Below are 24,477 nucleotides of genomic sequence, written 5' to 3'. Positions count from 1 at the left end.
GTATAAGTCACGTCTTTCCGCACAAGGAGGGAAAGGATCACGATTCGCGCTGGAAAAACAACCGCGGCATTCCAGGGGAGAGTGACGGCTCTGACGGCGCGCATCTGTGACTTTCATACCTGAGTGCAATTTGTAGAAAATTGCTCATAATCCAAATATGTCTTATGTTTACTTTTGTAATTGGATCATATGCTCTGGGGAGATGAGACGGCACCCCTGCAAGTTGTTTTTCAGGATCAGAGTGCATTACGGCAAAGCAGTGAAATCTCATCAGTAATAACAACAATGAATTAAATCGAGTGAAACGTATATTTAGTGCAGGTATGTGCCACAGAGAAGTACATTTTCATTGTATTTGCAACAACTCAGTACTGATTGTACGTAGTTTAAAAACAACTTTCAGTGTTTCCTGTTTCTTCCATAAATCCCTTAATACTTTCATATATTTACATTATATACAGTGAAAAAATTGATCGGAAGGTATCCTGTGTTCATAGACTGAATAAAGTTTCCACGGTTAAATGGCACCCAGCCAGCAGGCTGTCCTTGAACACATTACTGACACATAAATAATGTGCCACAAAATGACCATGACGTTTTGCTCCATCTGTGTCCCAATAGGTTGAATTACAGTTAACATATTATTGAAATGGTAAATATATATTGGATTGGTAGCTATATACGTATGGGGAATTGAAATTTCGAGACCCCTACTGCTTTTTTCTTCTTAAAATAACATCCACCTCTAGCCAGTCCATCAGAATACAAAGAGCTATAAGTGAGATGAAGTCAGGCTCATATTTCAGGGACACTCGATACTCTCCAACAATTGGAACCATAAAATCATCACAGCCGGAATTGTGAAAACAGCTGAACTTGGCTTGAAAAGCTGAAGCAGATACTTTCTGTTAAGTATCCAAACAGATCCATCCTCGAACACTTCAAGGACTCTCCTCTCCACTTGAACTTTTCCTTCTTTGTTACCTTGAGCTGGTGTCCGGCTCTCATGTTCGTGCTGAAACTCCCTTCAGAGATTTGCTCATTGCTTAGTGGTCGGTGTGTCCAGTCCGGAGAAGCTCTTTACGTTAATGGGCACCTCTTCTTGGCCGATGCTTCCGCCTTTCCGACTCTTGTCTCTCCGGACTTGTGATGTCCCGCTGCTGCCCTTCGACGAGACGGTCTGGCCCCTGAACAGCTGGGCCTGCTGCTGACACAGGCCCACCTTACTGAGGAGGATGAAGACGTCGCCCCTGAAGGCCTTGGTGAAGATGGCGTATAGAAACGGGTTTGCACACGAGTTCAGCGGGTAGAAGAGCACCAATAAAATCTTGGAGTTGGAGACCGTGATGAGGGGGCGGTTCAGCACAGCTGACATTGCATAGAAGGAGATCGGCGCCATGCACAGGAAGTCTGTGAAGATGAGGACGGCCATGCGCTTGGCGATGTTGGTATCCTTGGAACCGGAGCGGTAGTGGGGGTTGTGCACCGCGCAATAGATCTTGAAATAACAAGCGCAGATGACAAAAAAGGCCAGCGTGTTGAGAATCAGCACCGACAGGATGTAGACCTTCGCCACCGTGGACTCGGTATCCATCGGGAGACAGATACTGACCTTCTGGTAACTGCTCACACCGACAAGTGGGAGCAAGGCAAGGATGAGGCTGAAGATCCAGCCGGCCAGCATCACGGCTGCCGCGTGGTGCAGACGCAACTTGCGATCCAGCCTCATGGCAAAGGTGATGGCGTACCACCTCTCCAGGGTGATCACCGTCAAGGTGTAGACCGACAGCTCGCTGGCAAACACCGTGAAGAACCCAGCGAGCCCACAGCCGGGACCCGTCTGCCAGTCTATGGCGTGGTTGAAATACTCTGCTCGGGTGTGGATGTCCACAGAGGCGATGAGCAGCAGATAGATTCCCATACACAGATCAGCAAAGGCCAGGTGGCACATGAGGAAGCGGGAGACCGAGAGCTTGTAGTGGCTGGTGAGCAGCACCAGGAGCACCACCACGTTTCCCACGACAGCCAACAAGCTGACGAACCACACGGTCGCCCGCAGGAAGCCAAAACCCATTATGTCCTCACAGGGATTGAATGCGTCTGGTACCGGTGCACAGGACACCTCCTCCCCTTCCTCGCACACCACATAATCGTAACGACTTTCAAACTCTTGGCTGTTGTCCTCCTGGGGGTTCTTGAGGGTCTCTCCGAAACCCACATCCTCATCCGGCTGGCCCCAGAAGTAGGCGTGGAAGTGAAGGCTACCGTGGAAGTCCCCTCTCCTCCCGTCCTGCTGGGACTCTCTGTGATCTCCCTCGTTCGGCTCGTGGTCGGGAGGCGTCTCCATACCGCCGTCCCCCTGGAGGGACGGCATGCGGAAGGGCCCCACAGAGCGCTTCTGATGCTGGTCGTGGGAAGCGGTGAAGTTACAGAAGAGGTACTCCCAATAGCTGGAAAGCACACAAAGATGAAGAAGCAATGAAAACAGTTTTAAAAGAGATTCTTTTTTCTTTTTTTTTAAAGAAGAAAAACATATCTGGCTGCTATCCTCCTCTGGATATAAGTGTACAATCAAATAATTTACGTTCTCGGTTAAAGGAAAGTGATGTTTTGAGAGTCATTATGAGTCTGGCTCAACCCTCTTCCCTACAATAACAGCAGTGAGTGACACTAATTATGGCAGCACAGCGAGAAGTTATAGGTAAACACGTCAGCCGGTGGACCTTAAATTCCTGCCAAGATCGACTCTGTAGAAGTGCAGCTGCCCGCGCTCGCTGTGGCGCCGCATCCTAAAAGCTTCCTCTCCACTCCTGACTCCTTTGGGAGCCATCAACAAATAATAAGCCTTGACGGATCCACACCCCCGTTTCTTCTTGAGGTTCTTGAAGCCGCAGCAGTGGCTCGGGTAGGTCAGGTTGGCGATGGCGAGGTGCTTGAAGGTCCTGATGGGCGGCAGCTTCTTGAGGGAAAAGGCACTTTGAGCCTTCAGCTCCCGGAGGGAATCCAGGCCTGTGGTCGGCAGGGAGGTGATCATCGTGTTGGACACGTCTCTGAGGAACAGACGGGGGAGTGAGTGAGCTTCAGAAAATACTCAAACAACTGACATCCTTTTTTATTTATTTTTTTAACACATGGCCTCTGTAGTGGCGGTGAGTGGCTAACTCATTGGCCTTATAACATTACATAGCATAAAGACTTCCAGAGAACAGTGCAGCAGCAGATTGTGTGTTCAGAGGCAATTCAGTGACTTCCCAGGTGTGTCCTGTCTACCTGGAATTATAAAACGTTGCTTATGAGAGTAATTCCAATGTTTAAATCCAACATTTTCAGAGTGTGGCTCCACTGCGTTACATATCTTCTCTGGAACTTGCATTAAGTTCATTATAATATTGGTTTCAAGGTTTTCTTTTCTTTTTTTAACCTGGGAAATCATTTTATTCTTGTAGGCAGACATACGACAACCGTGAGGTTGAAAATAGTCAAATCAATGCGCAAACAATTGTATATAACTTATATGTAATATATAAAGATATGCTTATTTTTGTAGTTATATGGTTGAAATCGAAGATTCACGCTTATTTTGTGGTCTGAAGTTTCACGACAATGTTTCAAGTGAAAACGCATCGTTTTTGCTTTTTCATTTCAGAAAAGTTTCACGTTTACACGACAAAAGTTTTTAAAAACGTTTTCAAAAACTTCCACCTTGGGCGCCATTTTCAAGAATTTGCATTTTCAGTGGCTCTAAGCATTGTTGTCGTGTAAACGGACCACCAAAACGCGATGAAAGTTTTGCATTTTCATTTGAAAAGGTTGTAATAATAAAAATAATCAATCTTAATTGCATTGCGCTTTTCAAGACACTCAAAGACACTTTGGATCATCATATTATAAAATCAACAAGCGTAAAATGAAGAAAAATCATAAATGAAATAGATTTGATTAGATTTGTAGTGTCAACGATACATCTTTTTTTCGAATAAGTTTGTATGTTTTATATATATATTTTTTTTTTTATTAGAATATTTAAAACATATAAAATTCAAAATCATATGTTGTCAGATAACAAGTTTCAAACGCATAATTATGAAGCGCTGAGGTCACATTCTTGATGTGTATTTTTCCAAATACCCTCTCTCCAGAAGTCTGTAAATTACCAACCACTTGACTTTTAAGTGACCAACGTCCACATTGGCCAAGAAGTTTTGAGCAAAGCTCAGCAAATTGCATGAACGACACCCTCCCATCTCCTCTCCGGAGTGAAGTCCTCCATTATTCATATTTAGAGAATTCTCAACCTCACTGGGACAAACACGTACGACTGACTGATTACATCGGGACATTACGTACGTAATATGCTTCAAGAGGCCAAGCAAAGTCCAACTTCTCCATTGCTTTCTTTAGTCCCCTAACCCATTAAAACTTGAGCTGCGTGATTAATTTCATTAAGTTAAAAAACAAACAAAAAAAAAACACAAGCCATCTCTGCTAAAAGCTCGATTGTTCTTTTTCAGCCCCGTTTGCTCTCCCTTCTCCTCCGTCCTCTGCTCTGGTTTCCTCTCGTGGGGCTCATTGTGTGAGGCTGTTAAAAAAAAAAAAAAAAATAGAAGCAGCTTCAAGACCCTTCGAGTGTTCGAGTCTGATTTTGTCATTTCCAGATGTTTAGCCCATGACCTCACTCAGGACATGTTACCCAGCGAAGACCTTCACGTGAAGCATATTTACCAAACCGAACGCTTAACAGCTCCAATCAGAGCCACAACAACCATCAGATAGCCGCGGTGAAGGGTCGTAGCTTTAGCTATCGTCGAGCGCGAGCAAAAAAATTAAAATAAAAAAAACTATCGGAGGAATGTCGGAAGTTCCTCCGTCACTTTGCTCGCACATAATGTGTGTCGGGTTTCCTGGTGGAAGACGCAGCTGTGGAGGAATGATTTTCACTAAACCCTGTTGCGCAGACATGTGTCATCAGGTCTGAACATTATGAATGTGGATATTGTGAGAGTCCAGGTCAAAGTTATACCTGGGGAGTTTTGCGTATTTAATTCGCTTGTTGGGAGTTTGTTTAACAATTTTCCTCTTGAATGGGCCGGACAGGTAAAATAGTGTCTTAATAACCATTAAATTTAAACTCAAACGCACGGTATAGGTGGTGAAAATGTCTATTTTGTCACAAAACAAAACAGTTGCGGATTGGAGCCTCTTGTGGATTGGTTTTATGTGGTTTCGCCTATAATCTCTTACTGAAAGAAAAAAAAAAAAACTATACAGAACTCACTTTCCATGAGATCGGTACTCATAACTACCGTTGTAGCTTCATTGGAAAATAAATATGTTTTATGCATGTTGACAGTTATAAAGCTTCACATTAGTTCTTCCAAAAGCTGGTATTGATCTTTCATCTGATCGTGAACGAGAGAATGTCTTAACCAAAACATTTTCCTGTGTGACGATACAAGACGAGTTGTACTTGAACTTTACTCTCCTAAACTGAAATTTATTTCCTTTTGAAGCGTTGCTCACATTTCTTTCTATCCTTCTGTGTCTGATCACTTTGTTGTCTGTCGGATTGACAGCTGCTTTGAATAAAATCACTGCGTATAGGAATGTGTGCGGAGTAAAGTAAAAAGTCTTTCTAGTTCATGAACAATGTGATTTTCTGTCTTCTGCTTGAACAAATGAGTCACTTTCCTTGGAAAAAAAACCCCCTGTATAAACCCCTGTAGAAATTACACATAGAATGCTTCTCAATCTAAAATCGTTTTATTTTAACAATAAAAAAAAATCTATATAATCTAAATGGAAGATAGAAAATTGGCCACTATCAAGAGTTAAGTAGAATATAGTTTTTATCAAACATCTTTTCCACCTGGATCTTCACTCAGCTGATGGTCTTTTACCCATTTCCACGACAACGTTTAAAGTGGAAACATTTTCGTTTCAATTTCGCATTTAAATGACAACGTTTAGAAATCGATGTCTGCAGTTAGCATGCCAGGCCACTGGTGGGTGCCGTTGCGTGTTTTTTTGTGAGAGACGGCGTCCGAGCATTTTTGAAAAGTTGCGTCTTAAGTGGCTCGGAGCACCGTTGTTGTTTGAATGGTCGGTGTGAGACGTGGGGGAATCGAACCACTAATCCTTGGCATCGGAAGAGGATCTCTACGAGATTAGGCTGCAGGACAAACATTTGGTGAGGCGCTGCTGAAAGCTGAAACAGTCCGGGTACTCACAGGAGCATGGGGCCACTGATGGTTCCCGCGAAGGCCCCGTCGTCCACCCTGGTCAAATACTCGTTCCGGTGAAGGTCGCTGGACAGGGAAAGCACACGTGTGAGTCTCTTCAGCGAACGGCTTCCCCGTTACCTTCCCGTCAGACTGACAGAGGCGAGTCTCGGCATAATATTTGCCCAGGCCTCATCACCGCACAGGCCAGTGTTTATTTTCTCTCCATTCTGAGAAAAAAAGGTCAAAAAAGGTCTCACTTATGCCGTTGGTTCAAATTAGCCGGTAGAAGATACAACTCCTCAAACATCTGCACCCTCGCTACACCGTCCCCACCCCTCATCCCCCCATCCCCCGGCCGGCGAATCCTTTAAATCTAATAAGGATAATAGAGCAGTGAGGGGTGTGTTTGTCTTGGTCGGCCCGCGCTGGGATCACTTCTCTCCTCGGAGCCGATCGGTCGCCAACACAAACACCCATGTGGTAAGACTCACTAAGTTACCTTAATTGGACTCTCATAAAGTGCCGGGTTCTGCGCGTAGGTGTTGTAAAACAGCGGAGGGGTGTTAAATTAATATCATTAATACCTCATATCCTGAGTGTGTAGGATTCTGCGGGACCATGAGGAAAACATGTCGCAACAGAGAAGCTCTTCGTAACCGAGGACGAAATTGATTTCTGCAAGTCGGCGTGGTGCGAGCGGGCCCGTAGTCGACTTCCCCATACCCAGTTTCTTTGGAAACGCATTTTCCCCCTTGAGACGTCCGACTTGCTCAATCAAGCGCTTGGGCTCCAGGCACACATGAGAAGATCCCCGGAGACCCCGGCTGTGATCCACTCGCTTTTGTAGTGTAATTTTGGGGTAAGGAAATACACCAGCCCAGATGTCAGGGATGGTTTATCCCAGTCAAAAAAAATAATAATAATAATAATCCCGTGGAACCTCATTTTTCAAGGAAAATGGACAGCTTCAAAGATGAGTGGTTTCAGACAGTTGGCCGGCTTTAATCAAATATTAGAGTCTCTCAGAAAGTTCATCCAGTTGTGAGAAATTCTTGATTATTCAGGGAGACAGTGTCTGAAACTTGGATTTTCATGTCAGTGTTCGCTTACTCTTTCTTTTAACACCCGGGAACACACACACACAGAAGGGTCAACACAGCCACGAATTAAAGTAAAGCTGGTTTTTGTTTTGACTTCGACATTCATGTGGTCGCTTGTAAGTTTGTGGTGCGAGTTAAGCAACGAGTTAAAGTACCTGGGAAGAAAAATGTAACCTACAGCGAAACTAATAAAACAAGACAGTGTTTCATTTGATTCCGTTTTACATGATGCAGAACGAAATAGTATTAGGCTGAAAGGTCTATTGCTTTAAAGAATATTCAGCTTGTTTGAGGGTTTTGCCTTCATGATTTGCCTTCTTGGGCGTCCAACATCCTCCAAACGCCGCTAACCGACAAAAGAGACTCACTTTTTTTTTTTTTTTGAAAAAATTAAATGAGATTTGACCTGGTAATAGGTTTAGATTTGAATCGTGGCTCTTTCCAGGGAAAGCTGTCCAAGGCAGACAAGTTCCTTCTCTTTTCTCTTTCCATTCTTTAAACCGGGGCTAATCAGCTGCTGGCTTCATAAATATCACACGGAGACATTGAGAGGCTTGTCAGGCTTCTCATCTAAAGTCTCTAAAAATAAAGGAGTTTAACAATTTCCTCATAAACGCCCAGATTTTTCCTTCAGTCAGATTCGTCAAGTGCAGTTTACCAGTTGCCGCGACGGAAATACCCACACTTGGTCCAACTTGGTCCCGTTGAAGGCGTGATGTTGTATTTCTCTGAGGCCGTTTGCGTACAGCATGCTGGAACAAAAGACGTGCAATCAGCGAAGTCCAGAAAACGCCGCTCATTAGAATCTATTGAGTAGCAAAGCTACCGCACGGAAATATTTTCCATGTGTCGATCCCTGGTGTATGCAGCGGAGATAAGTGGAACCTACTTATGGCTCATTTCATGGTGAGATTGTGTCTGTGCAGCCGTGTGGTTTCTTTTTTTTTTTTAAAGCCCCAACATTTACCTCACTCCTGCTGTGAGCGGCGGAACCGTGTTCTGCGGGGTCAATTTGAGGACGTGTTTGCAAAGTGAAGTCATGTTTGACGTTTTCAGCACCCCCCCCCCCCCCCTCCCCGGTCACCTGACAACATTTTGAAAATGCTGCTGAAGTCAATCCAACTTCGCCGTCCGTCCGTGTACCCGCCATCGTTAATGTTTATAGCGTGTTGTTCTCTGCGTGTGTGTGGTTCCATTACAAAAACAACGAGCTGCGCCCTCTAGTGGCTTGGCATGAAAACTACATCAGTTTCAGCTTTTTCAAAAAGTGGCGCACAAACTTTTCTGAAACGAAAACGGAAAAACGACCAGGATCCACACGGGAAAATTAAAAAAATTAGGATCCAGTTTTAGCTGCCGATTTACATCTCTAATACGTTCCTGAATTAATTTGTCAATTATACTCAGACAAACGTGTATTTCCAACACGTATTTCTATTTCGCGAAAGATGCTCGGGTTTGTTGACGTGTCGGCGTCGCGGTAACGGGGGTCACACCGGATCTCGCGAGATCTCGAGTCGCACTGGCAAAACGATTAACGATCAGTTTCACAACATTTCAGACTATTCTCGTGGTTTGAAGACTCTTTCTTTGAGAAAGTTTGGCTTTTTTTTTTTGTGGGTCAAATGTTAATATTTTCACTGGAGCTGCCGCGACGCCATCTTTCATATCCCAGAAACCCTTGCGGCAGGTTTCCGTAGATGAAGTCAAATCAAAACACATTGATTGATGGCTGCAAATCGTAAACATATCGACTCCGGTGTGATCATTTCAGACCACTGCGGTCTGGAAATGAATGGAAACGAGTGGTGGTGGTCTTGTTTTGGTTTGTTGGTTTATTCTCTGTGCAGGAGTGATTCTTTTTATGGAAAGTGTATTTTAAAGATTCTTTTTCTGGTAGGGTAACTTTAAAAAATTGTCGCACAAAACGCAGGACGTGTGTGTGTGTGTGTGTGCGCGCGTCTCACAGTGTCAGCACGTCGCCGGTGATGCCGTTGAATGAGTTGGCCGGGATCTCGGTGATGAAGGGATGATCAACGATCTCCCTGCAAAAGAGCCCAGAGAGAAGAGGGGGGTGGGGGTGGGGGGGGGGTGAAGCTGTAAACAAACACCCCTCGCTGGAAACCGGCACCGCGGCAACTCTGCAATCGATGACTCTGTCCTCGGGTATTACGGCGGCGGAGGGAAATTAGTTCTAGTGAGTGGGGGAAGCCGGCTGAGCCTGGTGTCGACTCGGAGACGTGACCGGACGCAGGCGGAGACACACACGGGGCGTTTGGAGTGTTTTGTATATCAATAAAAGCACCAGTCAGACTCGGACGCGATGTTTGCCCGTGGTGGAGTTCGATCTGCGCCGCGCTTCAAACAAGACTGTTCCTCATACACGGGGGACGCAAAGGAGAAGAATACAAGAGAAGCAGTGAAAGACACATCCGCCTTGTAGACTTTTCCTTCAGGGCGAGGGTTTCAAACATGAGGCCCGCGGGCCAAAACCTCCAATCGAACTCGCCAAGCAAACTGTACAAATTTCCCTAAGAGTAGCGGACAGAGGCCCGAGCTGAGATTTTGGCGCCGCCGCCGCCGCCATGAAAGATAAGCTAACACTCGCCTCGAAGCCATTACTTTGTAAAAACACACATAACACAACAGCTATTAGTGAAGTTTCTCTGTATTTTGCGCCAGAAAGTTTTATTAAAAATAGCTTCATGTTGAGATTGCAGTCATTTTTTGGTAGTAATTATCAAAATTACAACCAAACAATGAAACAGATAGAATAGAGTAGAATGGGAGGAGTTTTTGTGGCTATTGACATTAAGAACACAAATAAATGACTGATGATTTTGAAAGAAGCCTAAAAAAACTTTGAAATAACTTCCGATTTCATCAACTCATTTGCTCACGGGCCGTACATGGTTGTTAAGTGACTGCTGATGTTGGCGCATCGATCCAAAGGAGAAGTACGGTCGGTTCAAAAGTGGTGAAAAACGCAGCAACTCACAGTATGAAGTTCATGTCGGTGGAGTGGATGTTGGTCAAATCGGGGAAGAAAGTCAGACCAGTGTTGAAAATCCCACTGAGAAGCACAGAGGAAAGACGGACTTCATGACACGTCGATAATAAAACTAAAATTACACGGACCGCCGTTTAACAGGCCACTCGTGTTTTTAACTGTAATTGTGTATTACATCAGGACAGCAGACAGATAAATAACACGGCGGGTTCATTCCATAGCCAACTTGTGCCGTCGGTGAAAGATACTGGCGTGTTTGGGCTTCTCCAGAAGAGCTTAAGTGGCGTGGACGTCATGCCAAACGACAAGATTCTGGCCCGCTGGACGGAAAAAAAAAAACCCAGCCTCCAGTTGTCCAGAGAAGAGTCAGCAACTAATATAAAACTGACATTTCAATTCAGCCAAATATGTTTTTCGGGATTTTGTGAATTCACCCTGCAGCACTCCGTTAAATTCAACCCGAGCGTGACTCATTTCTGCCCTAAACTGACACTCTTCGTTCGACCAATAGATTAACATGGACTTCTCCTTAGCAGTTATTAAAATTTCGGAAAAGCTTTAAAAAAAAAAAAAAAAAAAAACCCTAATATAAAACACTTACAGGTACTTGAGGTTTGGAAGATGTTTGAAGGCTTCTGCGTCGACGTACGTCAGATTTTTGGCGTTCCGGAGCTCTCTGAGAAGCGATAAATGAAAACAAAGTAAGCAAGGGCAGATTTGGGTAGTGAGACATTGAAAAAAAAAAAAGAAAAAGAAAACACATATATTGCACAATCTTAAAACAGACGCCAGGGAGAAATTGGGAAAGTTGGTTGGGACCGCCAGGGCCGGAAGTGGAGTCCAATTAGTCTTTCATTAGGGTGTTTACTCTGGTGCTCCCTGAGCTGGAGCTCTGCGGTGCTCAGGAACTCGTGTCCTGGCCCGTCCTCACACACCTGGCAAACCTCACTGGAACTCCTCGAGCGGATGTGGTTCATCTGCCCGCCGCTGTTGAGGCTGCGAAACATGTGAGCAGGCAGAGCAGCGAGTCTGAATTTATTTGGCTGGCCGTTCACAAACGGCAAAGTAACCAGGCCGAACACCAAGATTCCCTCGCCATGATGACCTTTAAACTCTAAAGTATTTAGTTTGTGTTGTGGCGTAGAGTATAACGTGTAGAAAATGTCTTTATCTTCACAAAAACCAAACAATTCCTACAGTCTTGACCAGAGTTCTGCGACCTGCAGGCTTTGAGCGCCTCTATAGGGGCTCCCTCCCTTTCACAAAACTACACATGAATAAACATTATTTTTTTATACTATTTACACTCGAGGCAAAAAAGGACTTTGAACAAAGGCACAACTACTTAAATGGGAAAACTGGCTAAAACCACAAGAATGTTTGGGGGGATAAAAAGTAAAAACAGCTTTAAAAAAAACAATTCTAGATATTTTAAAACAAAAAAAAGGCTTAAAAATGAATTTAAAAAAATGCTATATCACTTTAAAAATTAGCCAAAATATCAAAATTATGTCAAAAATGCTGAAAACAAATGATAAAATCACTAAAATCAGGTACAAAAACAGCTGAAAATGCAATGTTTACCATCCTGAATCGTGACTGAAACTTCTGTGCGTGCATCATAACTCTATCTATCTATCTATCTATCTATCCATCCATCCATCCATCCATCCATCCATCCATCCATCCATCCATCCATCCATCCATCCATCCATCCATCCATCCATCCATCTATCAAACTTGAGTGATCATGTTGGAAAGTGTCTCACAGTCATTGGATTTAATCTGAAAATCGGATTAACGCAGATTTAAACTACTGACATTGTTTCCTGTTCATGACCCAAACAAAGATTGTTGTTGTGGATAAAAATGATTAAACGCTTCGTGTCCCAGGCACGCGATTTCTCAAATTTCAATAGACAGCTCAACATTCAAAGTTTTTTTCTTAATAAAAGATGTCCAAACTCTTCAGTTGGCACATTTCAAGCCTCCCTCTCCCCCCATTTAGTGTTTCACAGCTCCGAGTCCTTGATCCACAGCTGCTGTCGGTCTGGAGCAGCCAACAGGAAGCAGAGCATTAATTTGTGTCTGACCCTGAAGGAAACCTGAGAGAGATGCCATTATCTGATGTATGGCACTACACCGCACCAATCAGAGGCAAATAGGCCCCGGAGATCCAAAACACACCCTCAGAACACAGATACAGGCCCTCGGCGGGGCGGCCTGAGTTATTGCCTCTGTCTGTGTTTTGATATCTGGAATGTGGCTGCTAAGGAGAAAAAGACGGGGATAATTAAGATGGAAGTGACAGCCAAATGATGCATCAAGTCATGTCGGATTAATTCCAGTAGCTGTTAATCACAGACACTGTCTCAGATGGACGGATTTTTTATTTATTTTTTTTTTTTTAAGAGTCGGGACAAATTGAGCGCCGTGTCTAGAGGAGGGGAGGGTGGATGCTGCGGCTCGGAAGAAATTATTCACACAGGCGGGAAGGCGGTAATACATGAAGTCCTGGGAGGTGGGGAGAGAGTGTGTGTGTGTGTGTGTGTGTGTGTGTGTGTGTGTGTGTGTGTGTGTGTGTGTGTGTGTGTGTGTGTGTGTGTGTGTGTGTGTGTGTGTGTGGTCCACCAGGAGGCTCGCCCATAAATCTCCATCCCGTAATTGAGAATGGAGTGCACCTTGCAAGACCCCCTCCCCCCCCGCCCCCCAAACACTGGCTGCTGTGAGCTTCTCCTCGCCACCGTGCTTATTAGTAATAACACACCCAGTGCGTCCAGATAATCGTCAGTTCATTGAAATGAGCTGTTTCTTATCTAATACGCATTTAGTGAACCCACAACCCGACGAGAGGCAGGAGGCAGCGAGAAAGAAGCTGATAATGTGTTTCTTCTCTCTCTCCAGAGAGCAAATGGAACAGCTTAATCAATAAAGGTCAATAAAGAGTGAGCCCCCCCCCCCCCCCCCCCCCGTTAGTTACTCACATGTGGGTGATTTTCCTCAGGCCGTAGAAGGAGTGCCTCTCCAGCCTCTGCAGCCTCACATCCACAGATATATGTCTGAAAGACGCAGACAAAGCCTCAACAACAACAACAACAACAACAACAACAACAACAACAACAACAACAACAACAACAACAACAACAACAACAACAACAACAACAACAACAACAACAACAACAACAACAAAAATCTATCTGACAAATCCTCTTCGTAATGCAAAGATAATGACTTTCCCCTCGTCGTTCAGAGAACGAAGGCGGTGCGCCAGGCGGGAGAGCGAAACGCAACACGTGTTTTTAGAAATGAGCTGGAGTATGTAGGCGCTACAAAACGACCCCGGAGCGCCGCGAAAAAAACCAAAACAAAACTCTTTTCCTGAGTTTTATCAGCCTCGTTTTTTTTAAAGCCTCCCGAAGTCACGGGTAATTTTACAGGTATGCTGCCTCGCATACACATCACCGGGTCATCAGTCACTGCTGCTCCCGTTTGTTATTACTTGGTAACAAGTATGCTCTTCAAATAAACCCTGAGCTCAAGCCTAACCTACATTCTGCTTCGCCATGGTTACTGCCATCCACCTCATGCAAAGTCCAGTGGTGGGGGTTGAAACGACCGACCGGTATTTCGTCGGTTTCTCTGTCGTGTACTTAGTGTTTCAAGAAGAAACAACGGCTCTGGCCAGCTTCTTGCTTTGCTGGACCTTCACCGGCGGCTCCTCGCGCATGACTTGTGGACGCAGATGTCGGACTCAGCAGTCCAGTGTGTATTTTACCTCCACGCTCAGACTCCACCTCGGCCGAGAGTCTCCGAATCACCACCGCACGCCCAGAAGGCCCTGCTGGCATACCTAACCCATGTCTGAAAAGGCCTGCTGTGGTCCAAAGGACCGACATTCCTACTGGAGGAACGCATTAGCTCTTCCAGCTGCGATTAGGAAGGCAGCGGTGATACTGAACAGAGAGCAGATCATCTGCTCGGGGCGGGAGACAAAACGGGGGGAGGAGGGGCAGCGGTTGAGAGAGAGCAGGTGGACGAACGGACTCTGAAATGTTTGAAGAGTGATTAATAAAATCAACGGGCCCTCGGCGAAAAGGCTCCCTCGCCGGACAAATTGGCTCACACTCACATTCTGGAGATGTTGACCATGTTGGCGAAGGCGTCTCCTGGCAGGGACGGCAGGCGAGTCTCGAAAAGCCATCTGGTTCGAAAACAAGAAGATGATTAATTGAAGTTATCGCAAAGAAAAAAAAAAACATCGTTTCCTCTGTTATTTCTGACTCGACTGAGGTGTTTTTTGAGAAACTCAAGGACTTGTTTCAGGTCCATTCGTCTTCTTTATGCAGCTCGGGTCTGCTGGACGTTGGAGCTGATCCCAGCTGACTATGGGCACGTAGTCTCATGTAGGCGTCCCACCTGGTGCGTCACTTGGACCACTGCTGATTTCTTGCTTTAATGGTCGTAGAGGACTTTATGGAGCTCTTATTGAATAAACAGGTTTCAGATCTGTTTTTCAAAACAGTTAGTTGTTCTTCCCTTTTTCTTATTTTACTACTTTTTCTGTAAGTAACCTGTGACAACCTCTTTTAAACTTTTTTAATAATGTTTGATGACATCGGTTTATGAAAGATCATCAATGTGTGTAACTCGACAACACGGACGGCTATTTACAAATTATACAGGAAATGAAACACAAAATACTTTCATAAAACATAAAGAGTTTTGTAGAGTCTTGTTTGTCACCAATTAAGCAGTTTAATTCAGATTAATGTACTTATTCGCTGAGAAGCTCGTCTTTTTTGATGTCAAGATGTTTCAATATCTTTTTTTTTTCTTTTAACAAACCTTTCCTCAAATTGTTAAATCTCTAAAACCCCGTATTTAAGTTTTACTTACAATTTTGTTCAAGAAATCGAGACAAAAACGACTAAAACATCCATAGAAACACAGCGCAGGTCTGACGATAGTGGCCCTTCAGGCCTTTCCAGGATTCCAGGGAAAAACAAAGACGTGGATCTGAGCTGGCAACCAAGAAGAAAAAGAAAAAAAAAACCAAAACAATGTCTGGGTCTGTTTTTGACTTTGTTTCAGAAAATAAGTGTACCAGCGTGTGGAAATGGTTTCCGAGCCAAAGCTGTAGGTGAGAAAGGAGAACCAGGTGGAAAGTACTCTGATAATAAAAGGCAGAGTCTGACGCGCAGGAGGCCTCTTTGTCACGCTCCAATTTGAAGAACAAACAACGGCGCCGCAGCCGTACCTGGTTCACTGTGGCGGCAACAAGGAAAGTAGAGCTCCGTAAGTATCCGAGTAGATCGTCACCTAATGTCACCAAGCCGCCGTGAGAAAAATATCAGAGCTTTTTTTTCTGCGGCCTTTATGAGCTTTAATTTTTTTTCTTTCTTTTCCTCAAAGCTATGGCGGATTCAGCTGTTTTACCTCATTTAGCTGTTTTTAGCTATAAAATGAAAATAAACATGAAAACAAATGTTTATTTACATGACATATTCTAAAAGCTTCACGGAGCTCCGCTACGGGGGAGCTGCAGGTTGCAGCCCCCGGGGGGCTAACCCAACCCGGCCTCTGAGAGACACAGGACAACGTTTTCAAGTGAAAAAATTTTTGACTTTTTGTCGCGTAAATTTTACGTTTACGCGACAACGGTTCTCGTTGTCACTGTAAACACATCTCTTAATGTGGAACTTTGCAAATGGGGGGAAAACGCAACTTTTTGTTAAAAAGGCTCGGGGCGCCGTCTCCAGTTCGTTATTACGCTATTTTGATGAAGCTGGATTTTATGTGAATTAAAATCAATTTGACACACAAACAGAAGGTCATGGAAACATTGATTTTATACATGTTTGGTTAGAAAACGTAGTGAGTATCTAACACAATTCACAAAAAGAATGGTAGTATAAAGAGTAAAAAAAAAAAACGAGTTAACTTGAGGTTTATGGTGTTAATTTGCATGTTTTAGCGACGAGAGCATGGAGTTCGTCAGCAGTGAAACACGAATGCCACAAGTGGTCATTTCGGCTGATTTAGCCAACAAAAGAAAAATGATAATAGTCTGTAAGCCGTGTCAATGAAATGGGAAAACAGATACTTGCAAGTGAAGATTGTGTTGTATCTTTCTGTTCCTCTGGTCTGGCTGCAGATTGTATGAATCACAACATAAGTGCAGAGGAAAAGATGAAGATGGTCTCCACATGTGTGGCTGTCGTGTTGCGTCCCTGACCCGGCCTGCGGGAGGATGCACATTCGGAGTGTGTTCCACCGCGTGCCGTCCCAACTCGCAACAGCGCATGCGTCCATTTGGGGGGGGGGGGGGGGGGGGGGGGGGGGGGAGTGACTCAGCCGCCATCCTTCATGTGGGAAACAATAGGCTAATTCAGAGGCTGAGGTAAGGAGGCTGGGTCGGTCAGTCGGCACACGGGAGCCCAGCGCCCTGGCCACGCTTTGACAAGCTCAAACAAACATGGCGACACAAAGCAGACCCCCCCCCCCCCCCCCCCCCCCCCCCCACCCCCCACCCTCCACCCCGACACCCGACACCCCCGCCAAATAACCAGCCCTGCATTTTCACCAACGAGCCCATCTCCCAGGCCTTAAGGGGAAAATTACAACCTCAATTTGTCGTTTTGGATGGGAACCCGAGAAAACAAACGGTTGTGGGGAATTGAGTTTGAAGTGGGGAGACGCCACATAATTCACAGCAGCGACCGACAACGCCGCCGTGTGTGTTTACCGCGAGCTCCGGCTCGTGTTGCGCGGCGGCTGGAGGAGAGGGACGCAACATTTCCAGTGAAATACGCATCGGTTTCGGGTTTGGAAAGCGGTGAACGCAATGTAGTTTTTATGCTGGGCCACTCGTGGGCGCTGTTCTTACGGACAGAAGACCAAGGAAAACTACCAAGTCCCAGGAAGATCTGGACGGGGGAGTCATGACACTCTGGAGGCGGCCATTATTGTTATTGTCCATCTTCGCACACATGTGCAGAGACAGACCTCAAACCTTTCCAGAAAGTTGCGTTACCCCCCGCCCCCCCCCCCAATTTGATCGCAGAGAGATTTTACATTTGAAGTACTTGACAAACTTGCGAAACAGTTCAACGGTTTTGTTTTATTGGGGTTGAAATTCAGCATGAAGCTGGAAGGATTCAAACTTTAGATTAAAAAATGTGAACTTTTACACAAGAAAGGGGTCCGATTACATGACAACAGAGCGGGAGCATTTTCAAAAAGTTCCACCTTTGGAAGAAGTGGAGGTTGCGTTTTCAGTGGCTCTGACCACCGTCGTCGTGCGAAATGGATCTCACAACGCAGTGAAAGTTCAGGCAGAATCCTTGAATGAGCTTGTAGCATTCACTTTTCACCAGCATTCTTTTTCTTCAATAACATCGGATGAGGACCAAAGCTGGAGGAAGTCACGGGGGACAGAGATGCCTGGTCTTGGATGGGTGGATGGATGGATGGATGGATGGGTGGATGGATGGATGGATGGACGGATGGATGGATGGATGGATGGATGGATGGATGGATGGATGGACGGACGGATGGATGGATGGATGGATGGATGGATGGAGACCAAAGTTGTTTTTAATGCTAATACACATAAAGAAATCCATGTTATTCACCGATTCCTGGTCAAATCTGAGTATTTCCATTATTCTCAGCTCCGGCTCGTCATCTTCGACACCCACCCCCCTTTTTTTTTTGTCATCTATCATCACTTCACGAAGGGTTTTTACAGTTTAAATAAAAAAAATTACAAGTTATCACATGTTCGGACCTCATCTTAAAGAATTCTGAGGCTTTCCTTTAATTTCCAGGACTGGAACCGCCGTGTTTCCCTCGCTCTCTGATTTCCCTTGAAGTCTTTTTTCTTTTCTTTTTTTTCTTTTTTTTTTCCTCCTCATAATTATTCTCAAATGGAGTGTTTGAAAAAAAAAAAAAAAAAAAGTGCTGCAAAAGGTAAATATTGTACTTGAATGCATCGTCCAGACGCAGGCGGGTGTCACGCCACGGCGGCTTTTCGAGTGCGTCTGCGCTTTCCTTTCCCACCTCTCAGACTCTCAGTGACACATGGAGCAACCTACACACACACACACACACACACACACACACACACACGCACACACGCACACACGCACACATGGGACCTTAAGTATCCACATATGCATGCTCAAGGAGACACGCACAGCCGTCTGCTCGGCATTCACGTTTTGCGTAGTGAAAAGAACTCCAACACGTTTTTCCCGCCGCGGGAGAATTTTCACAGTCTTCGGTTAATAGCGGGATTTAGCGAGGAAAACTTTTGCCGCGTGTGACTACATTCTTTTTTTTGTTGTTTTTAATGGCTGTAAGCAATCTGATAGCTCATATCTCCAGAAACGTTTAAAAAGAAAGCGTTAAAATAAAGAATGTTTAAAAAAAAAAGTAATGAGTAATGGGCTTAGTTGGCCTGTGGCGGTGTCGAGATGAGAAGATTGCAACGACTCCCGTATCTGTCTGCTAAATACGGTTAATGCTTCATTAAGCTTAGCGTAGCGCAAAAGACTGCAAACGGGGGGGAAATGACTGACTCTGACCAAAGGGAACTAAATCTGCCAGTCAAGCTTTTTTAACCCGACTAATTATGGCTTAATATGTCATTTGTTTCGCTTGCAAAAAGTGCAAAAAAGTGCCCTTTTCAGTAACGATAAGCTTCTAATGGCCACGTGCAGCTCAGATTTTACCGCACAACTGGTCAATTTTTCACTTTTTTTTTTTTTTTTTTTTTTTTTTTAAATCTAAAGTTTGAATCCATCCCAGCTTCAGGCGGAAATTTCAACCTAAAATCTTTGCTGGGATGAGATGATAGTGATTTATTGGCGTACCGCCACCGCACCTCCACGACAGCGAGGTCAGCCAGTCCATCACGCCTCACCTGCTTGGAACATCCCTCACAATATGGGACCTATTTCAAGCTTCCACAGCAGATGTTTTTATCATGATGGTCCAATGCCCCTTGACTTGCAGGCCAAGCGTTGGGCAGGAATGTGGGTAAATGGAAGGGGACGCTTGGGGGGGCACGTGGACGCGTGAATTGAAGCAGTGATTGAGAGATAATTTCATGTGATGGCTGCTATTATAAAGGGGACTCAGCGACGGAGGAATTTTCCAGGAAAACTCTCGGGCGGGGATGAGATTTATCACAACATGCTGAGTCCTTCTTGTGCGAAGAGCTTCTGACGGCTCACTTTCCGCATAATTTGGGAATCTCACCTGGACGCTTTCGTTTCCAAGTTTGCGGAACGTTTGCGGAACGTTTGCGGAACGTTTGCGGAACGTTTGTGGAACGTTTGCGTTCAGCAAGTCGCTCAAGAATAAAAAACAATAGAAGGACGTCTGGCAGCCAGAGCCGCCGCTCTGTAAAGCTGCACTGCAGCCACATGGAGCTTTGAGGTAAACATCAGCGTGACGGCATGAAGTACAAGTGTGATCGTGTTTACCACGTGGTTTACTATTAATTGGTCACTGCATAACATTTTTAATACACAGAGTACATATACACACAGTATAGCACAGCATAGCATAGCATAGCATAGCATAGCATAGCATAGCATAGTATAGTATAGTATAGTACAACTCCATTATATAGAGGTAGCTATGCTAGTTGATGCAGTACAGTAGAACATAGTATAGTATAGTATAGTATAGTATAGTATAGTAAATTACAGTACAGTACAGTACAGTACAACTCCATTATATAGAGGTAGCTATGCTATAGTTGATGCCTTACAGTAGAACATAGTATAGTATAGTATAGTAGAGTATAGTATAGCATAACTCCATTATTTAAAGGTAATTATTATTATGCTATAGTTTATGCAGTACTGTACAGTACAGAACAGTACAGTACAGTACAGTACAGTACAGTATAGTATAGTATAGTATAGTATAGTATAGTATAGTAAGAGAGCTTATAGCAGAGAATAGTACAGTCAAGTAAAGTAGAGTAGAACATAGAAAAGCTGAGCATAGTACAGTGTGGCATTATAGAGTATAGTATAACAGAAAAGAGTAGTATAAGAGCTTATAGTTGAGCATAGTATAGTAAAGTATAATACAATTTATCACAGTATAGTACAATAGAGTATAATTCCTATATATAAAGATAACTATGCTGTAGCATACAGAGTAGTCATAGTATAGGAAGTAGAGTACAGTAGATCATAGTATAGAAGAGCTTACTATAGTGAAGTAGACTAGAATATAGTATAGCATAATAGAGTATAACTATTATATAAAGGTAACTATGCTATAACATGCAGAGTGTATAGTAGAGTAGAGTAGAGTAGAGTGGAGTGGAGTGTGGTATAGGAGCTAGTAGTGGAGCATAGTATGGTAAAGTAGAGCAGACTATAGCAGAGTACAGTATAATAGTGTAACTCCATTATTTAAAGGTAATTGTGCTATAGCATACATAGTAGATACAGTTTAGTAAAGTAGAACAGTATAGAAGAGCATACTATAGTGTAGTATAGTAAATTAAAGTAGTGTAGAACAGTATATATAGTATTGTATAGTATAGTGTAGTATAATAGGATTCCGATTTAAATTTATTCTCATTACACAAGTACAGAGTAACAAAAAGTCGTTTGTTACTCTGTTACTCGTCTAGAAGTGCAATGTAATAGACGTTGTTATATACGGTACATAAAGTGAATGATTATATATCTATATGAGTATGTATAAAGAAGGAACCATATTATTTTATTTCATAGCCTGAAGACAATGATTGAAATTATACTGTCAAGTATACACCTACAGGCATTGTGAGTAGATAAATAGAGGTTTCTCCACTGTAATACTGAATAATAGAGCATACTATAGTGTAATATAGTATAATAGAATATAGTAGAGTTTAATTGTGTATAGTCTAATAGGGTGAAATCTATAATATGAAGGTAGCTATACTATTAGAATATAGTATAGCTTTATATATTACAGTATAGCAGATGAGTGTCAAGAGGTATAATGAATATTGTTTTTTAGTTAAAATAGGAGTAGTATAGTTCAGTCGTAGAGCGTCACTCTTCTATAAAAGTGATTATAGTACAGCATGACGTAGAGCATAGTATATTTTAGTATGATTTAGTATGTCAGTATAGATTTTACTAATGTTATCATGAGAGTTGGTGCATTATAGATTAGTGTCACTCTATATATACAATATAGCAGTAGAGTATAGCATACTTATTTACTTATAGTGTAGACGATTAATACAGATGTGTAGTTTAGCCTACTAATGCTATAGTTTTGTGTAGAAACTTGCGCAATATACCTGCAACATCCCCAGAATATTCCATTTTTGGGAGTAAAATAACTGATTTATCTCTCCCCCTCTCGTTCTGACACCTCGGGTGCGTTTCCACATTTGTCCCGGAGTCCATCTGAAGGCCATGTGTCTCCGTCCCTCAACGCAAACACTGTCCTCTCTGTTGCATAACTCTCCGGCAGTCCGTGCAGCTTTCGGAGGCCCCTGCCTGCCACATTTTTTTATTCTTTTTTTCTGAGCCGATCCTGATTCATGACATCAGGCGGCCTGTTCGAGGCCTCGAGTCCAAACCCCCGATAACAAGCTCACGACTCACGACCGGCTGCCTTCCCTTCCCTTTCCCTTTTGATTTAAGCCGAACTCGTGGGTGAAAGACACCGTGAAGTCCTCGGCCTGAGTCCCACTTTTCTAAATCACATTAATCCTTCAATTTCACAGACAAATCTATTGAAAGGGAAAGAAAAAAAAGTTGTGACGACGAAATGATTGACTGTTTATGTTATCGCGCTGTGCCTCGGTGTGACTTGAAGGACAGTAGGAGGACTGTGACGTCCCAGTGGCGATGCAGATATCAGCTTCAGCAGACGGTTGATTCACCGGTGGACAAAGCATAGGAGCCTCAAGGTGTGACTCTATGCAGATGTGCAAAAAAAAAAAACCCCAAAACAAGACTGAAGGTCTTCTGAACCTTCTAGTGTGTGTTTCAGCCGTATGGATGCTTTGCATACCGGAGCGCGGAGCTGCCTGCCTGCAAGAGTGACCTGGACATCTGATTTCTCACTTCCTGTCTCACTCTTTATCTCAGTCTGCTTGTCTTTCCTCACCCTCGCATTTTGTCAGTTCATAGCAGAAAGAAAGAACCTGGGGAAATCTGTTATGTCAATAAAGACAAAGGCGCTTTTTTTTTTTTTTTGCTGTATGAAGTAGAAAATACACAATAAATAAGCAGAAAATTAGAAGGAAAAAAAAAACATCCGTGCAACAGTGTTTTTACTGTATGAACTCGTTTTAAATAAAACATCCCTTGATGAAGCATTTATGTCATTACAGTAGTAAACTTTGCAGCTTGCAAAGTGCTGTTTTAGAGCTTTTCTTTTTTTAATGACTCTCTGCATTTCCATTCCAAATCAAGCTTATAAGTCACACTGACAACTCTCATCTGTGGCGCGAGGCTTGTTAGTGATACTATAATGGCCATAAAATGATACCTTAAAACGGGATAACTACTTAACAACACAGACAGAGCAATGATCCCCACGGGTGCACTTGGGAAAGAATATTCATGTGATGATAATGATTTTTTTTTTTTTTTTACCCACTCTCCCCTACGGGTTATAAGAGCACTTTGCATTCAAATTGCATGACAAAAAAAAATAATAATTTTGAGCTGAATCACTTTTACAGATGTGTGTGTGTGTGTGTGTGTGTGTGTGTGTGTGTGTGTGTGTGTGTGTGTGTGTGTGTGTGTGTGTGTGTGTGTGTGTGTGTGTGTGTGTGTGTGTGTGTGTGTGTGTGTGTGTGTGTGTTTGAAGTGCGCCTACTCACAGCGTCTCGGTGCTCGCTGGGAACCTGGGGAGAATATCAATGTCATAGCAGGAGATGGTGCGCGTCCTCCACTCGGAGCACTCGCAGACGGCCGGGCAGGAGTCCGCCTCGGGCGCGGCGCGGACGCGCAGGGTAAGGAGCGCGAGCAGGGCGCAGCGGATCACCGGCATCCCGGGCGGGGGTGAGGGGTGGGGTGGGGTGGGGGTAGGGGGGGTGGGGGGAAAGCGCAGCGCAAACTGGGCGCACCGGAGCGCAGACGGGAGCGCGAGCTGTGCGCACCGGGGGTCTGAGCGTCCAACCCTGAAAGTGCAACAGATTCGGCCCCCTTGTCCAAAGAAATCCAGCTGCCCCGTGGAAAGCTCTGCTGCATCTGTTTGAGAGAGTTTCCACTGTGCAGGTGAGAGGCAGTGGAGTTTTCTTTTTTTTTTTTTTTTTTTTTTTTTTTTGTTGCGTGGGCCCCTGGAGTGAGTGTGAAGGTGGGGATGAAGCAGCAGCAGCTCAGTGGAGGAGTTGGAGGTGGTCTTCAACTCTGGAGGGAGGGTGGACTTCTGAGGCACTCTTGTGTCAGACCAGGGGTCTGCAATCTTTACACCCCAAAGAGCTTCTTCTTTTTTCTTTTTTTTAAAAATCACTTTGACCACTAGGAGCTCACACAAACACACATTTAACCTTTAAAATGACCAGAACAAATCGTACATTCCTGTTTATTTTCCTATATTTATACAGAAACCGTTAGTTTGTTTATGTGACATTTCATACTTCATACTTGATGTTTTATACATTTTTTACGTTTGTTTTTTTTTTTTTTTTTTTTTTTAGGATTTAGCGGTTTTAAACATGTTAGTTGTTTTACCCTTGTCAGCAGTTTTCCCGCCACCTTTTGTTTATAGTTGTTTATAGGTGCAATTTTAGCCATTTAAGACTTTTACACTGTTTTGCTTGTTTAGTTTTTGCTTGTTCTTTTTTTATAAGCTGCTTCAAACTGTTTTATCTTTTTTCTTTTATGAGCAATACTCAAAGCAATTTTATTCACAAAAAGCCACAATTAACAACCTGATGAATTCTATTTGAAGGAGATACGTTGCGCTGCAGTCGGCACACCAGACAAACCTGGAGAAAACCCGGAGAACATGAAAACTTCACCCACAAAGAAGCAGCTTGGACTCAAATGCATCACATTTGAACGAGTGTGCTCGCTTCTACATTACTGTGCAACCCCAAATATATGATGCAATTTGAAATAAATACACGAGTTACATAAATAAATACATTATATAATGT

General features: G+C 43.8%; 1 protein-coding gene across 1 annotated transcript; it reads right to left on the bottom strand.

Annotated features, from left to right (window-relative positions):
• Positions 1-286: 286 nt before the first annotated feature.
• tshr (thyroid stimulating hormone receptor) lies at positions 287-23,583 on the bottom strand. The gene is made up of 10 exons (XM_080490135.1): positions 23,197-23,583; positions 14,461-14,532; positions 13,316-13,390; positions 10,933-11,007; positions 10,320-10,394; positions 9,289-9,366; positions 8,005-8,073; positions 6,228-6,305; positions 2,862-3,050; positions 287-2,450 (listed from the first exon to the last, which is right to left on the bottom strand). The coding sequence occupies exons 1-10, from the start codon at positions 23,364-23,366 to the stop codon at positions 1,040-1,042; spliced, it is 2,292 nt and encodes a 763-aa protein (XP_080346261.1). The 5' UTR covers positions 23,367-23,583; the 3' UTR covers positions 287-1,039.
• Positions 23,584-24,477: the final 894 nt, after the last annotated feature.

Source organism: Lipophrys pholis (genome assembly GCF_963383615.2).
Source record: "Lipophrys pholis genome assembly, chromosome: 21".
Classification (NCBI taxonomy): Eukaryota; Metazoa; Chordata; class Actinopteri; order Blenniiformes; family Blenniidae; genus Lipophrys; species Lipophrys pholis.
Note: the sequence above shows the minus strand (reverse complement) of the source record. Positions and strands in the feature narration are given on the sequence as shown.

What these genes read in the sequence shown, in the direction of transcription:
- tshr (XM_080490135.1), bottom strand. Translation starts at nt 23,366, where the DNA reads ATGCCGGTGATCCGCTGCGCCCTGCTCGCGCTCCTTACCCTGCGCGTC. An exon ending in ACCGGCGACGTGCTGACACT is followed by an intron (nt 8,074 to 9,288) that starts GTGAGACGCGCG and finishes CTTTTGTTCCAG; the next exon opens with CATGCTGTACGCAAACGGCC. An exon ending in AACCTCAAGAAGAAACGGGG is followed by an intron (nt 2,451 to 2,861) that starts GTGTGGATCCGT and finishes TGTGCTTTCCAG; the next exon opens with CTATTGGGAGTACCTCTTCT.